General features: G+C 42.5%; 1 protein-coding gene across 1 annotated transcript in view; it reads right to left on the bottom strand.

Annotated features, from left to right (window-relative positions):
* Nucleotides 1–3,359, bottom strand: part of WWC2 (WW and C2 domain containing 2) — a 68,196-nt gene that overhangs the window by 31,092 nt on the left and 33,745 nt on the right. The window contains exons 9-10 of the mRNA XM_010835815.1: nucleotides 1,343–1,432; nucleotides 3–234 (exon numbers count right to left, since the gene is read on the bottom strand). Of these exons, the coding sequence (XP_010834117.1) occupies nucleotides 3–234; nucleotides 1,343–1,432 (322 nt within the window). The remainder of the gene's footprint in view (nucleotides 1–2; nucleotides 235–1,342; nucleotides 1,433–3,359) is intronic.

Here is a 3,359-nt window from a genome sequence, read left to right as displayed (position 1 = left end):
TCGTGGATGGTGGTGATGGGGCCGGAAGGCATGTAGCCGCCTTTCTCCTGCAGGAGGAAGTCCAGTTTGTACTGATAATCCGCGTCCAGCTGGTCGCCCTGGCTGGTGTAGTAGAGCTCGCTGGAGCTGAGGGAGTTGAGCGACCCTCTGCTGGACGTGTTCAGGGACCCCCGGCTGGAGGCCAGGGAGCCCAGGCTGCTTCCGGAGGACACGGACAGTGTGCTGGCGGAGAGGCTGGGAGGGGAAGGAGCACGGTGAGAGCCTGGACGTGGGCTTCCCTGGCGGCTCAGCAGCAGAGACCCCGCACGCTGAGCAGCCACGCAGCCTGCGCGCCACAGCTACTGAGCCCGGGGGCTGCAGCTACTGACGCCCAGCACCCTGGAGCCTGTGCTCAGTGACAAGAGACGCCACTGCCACAAGCAGCCCAAGCACAGCAGCTAGAGAGGGGACCCTGCTTGCCACAGCTGGAGAAAAGCCCACGCAGCAATGGAAAACCAGCACAGCCAAAATAAATAAATAAATAAAACAAAAACAAAACAAGAAACTTCAATGATGTGGATGGAAGCCCCTGCTGGCTCCTTCGGCAGAGAAGGAAGGAACTGAGTGATGCCAAAGATCAAGGCCAATGACCGGGTAAGGGCATCTGCTGGCACACCACACGTTTCCATGCCCAGTCTCGAACGTTTCCAACCCGGCTTTCTAAAGGCTCTTTAAGGAGCAATTCTACTTTTACCAAAAATACTCCTCCTCGTGTAAAAGTTTACAAAAAATTTAAAAAAGGGATCAAACATCTATTGATAAATCTATCTGCATAAATATCCAGACGCAACTGTGCAACTAAAAACATATAAAAGTGTGTGTGTGGAGGTAAACAGTATGAAGGGTTAATGCAATAACTTTACTTAAAGAACGAAATCTTTTATTGTGAGAGAGGAAAAGGCCAGCTTTTAAAGACAAAGGCCGCTAAGCTCACTCCCCTTCTTCCTCTTTCTGTGTATATTTTGGAAGTGAATGTGTGGCTATTTTAGGGCAAATCTCCCTTTTTAAAAGAAGGGATGATGTGCAGAAATGTGTTATTTTCCTAAGTATGTCCTGATCATTCAAATATATCTTCTTCCCAACACATTGCAAACAGCTTCCAAACAGGACCCTGGGGTTCATGAAAGCAAACAAACAAGTCTCTCCAACTTTAAATCTGGTCATCCAGGTTTTAACTGTACCAGTATAACTATTTTCTTACTTTTAAGTCATCAAAAATAAAGAGGGGGTAATTGAAGCAGAATTGCAACATGCCTGAAGGTAGCCAAGAAAAATTTTCCCTTCAAGAACCAAACAGGCTTACTTTTTAAGTTGTGAATGCAAACATGTAGTTAATTTAGTAGTTTCTTCAAGTTTCTGTAGCAGCGCTTTCCTTTGCTCTTCCAATTTCAATCTAGACAAAAAAAAAAAAGAGAGAAATAAATTTATTTTCGACATAACTACGATAAGCATAGAAACTGAAGGGAAAATAAAAAGATTCTTATTATTTTCCCTTGTGAAATCCAAATGAACTCAACACAGAGAAAACAGAACCACCCATCAGAAGGAAAATGGTCAGAGCCATCCACAGCCACTGAGTGAAGGGGGAGAGATGTCCACATGGCCAGTGTTACTAGAACTTGTAGAATTCTGGTATTCTAAAATTTTCTTAAATGAGTAAAAAAACCCTCACACTCACAAATTAGGGAAAGACAGTGGGGAGGAAAAGAAAACAAAGGAGATGAGCAAAGAGTAAGGATCCTTCTGCAGGCTTGTGACTTCCGCTTCCGTTACTAAAACATCTGACAACAATAACAGGAATTAGGAAAGATCATCTGAGCATGGAATTTGGTAAGGACTGTTCTGAAATCATATTCAGTGACAAGAATTCCAATCTCATTTTGATGAGAATTCTGGCGATTAAGAAACAAATTAGTCCAGTGTCCATATTCCCAGTGTGAGCTAATCTTGGCTTAACCCTTTGAGCAAGCAAAAGACATAAAAGTGATTTCCATCGACAGCACCTCTTATCACCTGCAACTGGATTTTCATGAAACTTAATCCACATTCAGCAGAACAAGTTTTTATGAGACTGAAAAAAAAAATCCAAGTATTATGGGATTGTGTACTTGAGTAAGCCATTTTAAAAACACATCAAACATACTGTCTACGTCAGGGTCTTTAGACATCATTGAAAAGAGCAGAAAAGGACCCAGGAAATCACCACAGTTTCAGTTCTGGGGTGGGCTGCTTACTGGCGTGTCCTCACGGTAAGTCACCTAACTGTGGTTCCTGACTTCATCTGTAAAATGGTGATTATAATCCTGCCATGTCCACCTGCTAAGGCTGTGCAAGGGATCAAACGGAGCCAGCCACGTGCGTGAAAGAACTCCACAGACATCAAAACCAATCTCCCGTGTTCAGAGCCTCAGCACACCCTGCAAGGTGCCAATACAAAAATTAGCTACTTTTCTTTGCAGAAAAAGAAAACTTCCCTAATTTTTCAACCTCTTTGAAATCCTATGTACGTTTTAGGCAGCGAGGAAACATGCCCATATTTTATTTATAGATATCTATCCTTTGATGTGTCAACCAACACAATTTCACTCTGTGTTAAAATTAAAAAAAAAAAAGTAACTCTTGTCATTTTGTTTAGTACTTCAAAGGGTGATAAATTCTTAATTCACAGCTTTCACAGGTGTATTTTGAAAAGGAGTATGGTCCCTATTTTTTTTTTAAATCTCTTACATATACACAAAAACAAGGAAAAATATTAATTCAAAGTAGATGAATTGAATTAGAAGGTACACAAAGGTCTGGAGAAAGTCCTTCAATCTACCTGATATAGAAGCAGTACTTTTGAGGTAAGTTTTAAAACTAAGTGTCACACATATACGAAGGTTTTCTGGTGTGTTAAAAAGAGAGACATTACTTTGCCAACAAAGGTCCATCTAGTCAAAGATATGGTTTTTCCAGTAGTCATGTTTGGATGTGAGAGTTGGACTATAAAGAGAGCTGAGCACTGAAGAATTGATGCTTTTGAACTGTGGTGTTGGAGAAGACTCTTGAGAGTCCCTTGGACTGCAAGGAGATCCAACCAGTCCATCCTAAAGGAGATCAGTTCTGAATATTCATTGGAAGGACTGATGTTGAAGCTGAAACTCCAATACTTTGGCTACCTCATGCAAAGAGCTGACTCATTTGAAAAGACCCTGATGCTGGGAAAGACTGAAGGTGGGAGAAGGGGACGACAAAGGATGAGATGGTCGGATGGCATCACCAACTTGATGGACATGAGTTTGGGTGGACTCTGGGAGTTGGTGATGGACAGGGAGGCCTGG

The sequence above is a fragment of the Bison bison genome, unplaced genomic scaffold (genome assembly GCF_000754665.1).
Source record: "Bison bison bison isolate TAMUID 2011002044 unplaced genomic scaffold, Bison_UMD1.0 scf7180017864050, whole genome shotgun sequence".
NCBI lineage: Eukaryota > Metazoa > Chordata > Mammalia > Artiodactyla > Bovidae > Bison > Bison bison.
Note: the sequence above shows the minus strand (reverse complement) of the source record. Positions and strands in the feature narration are given on the sequence as shown.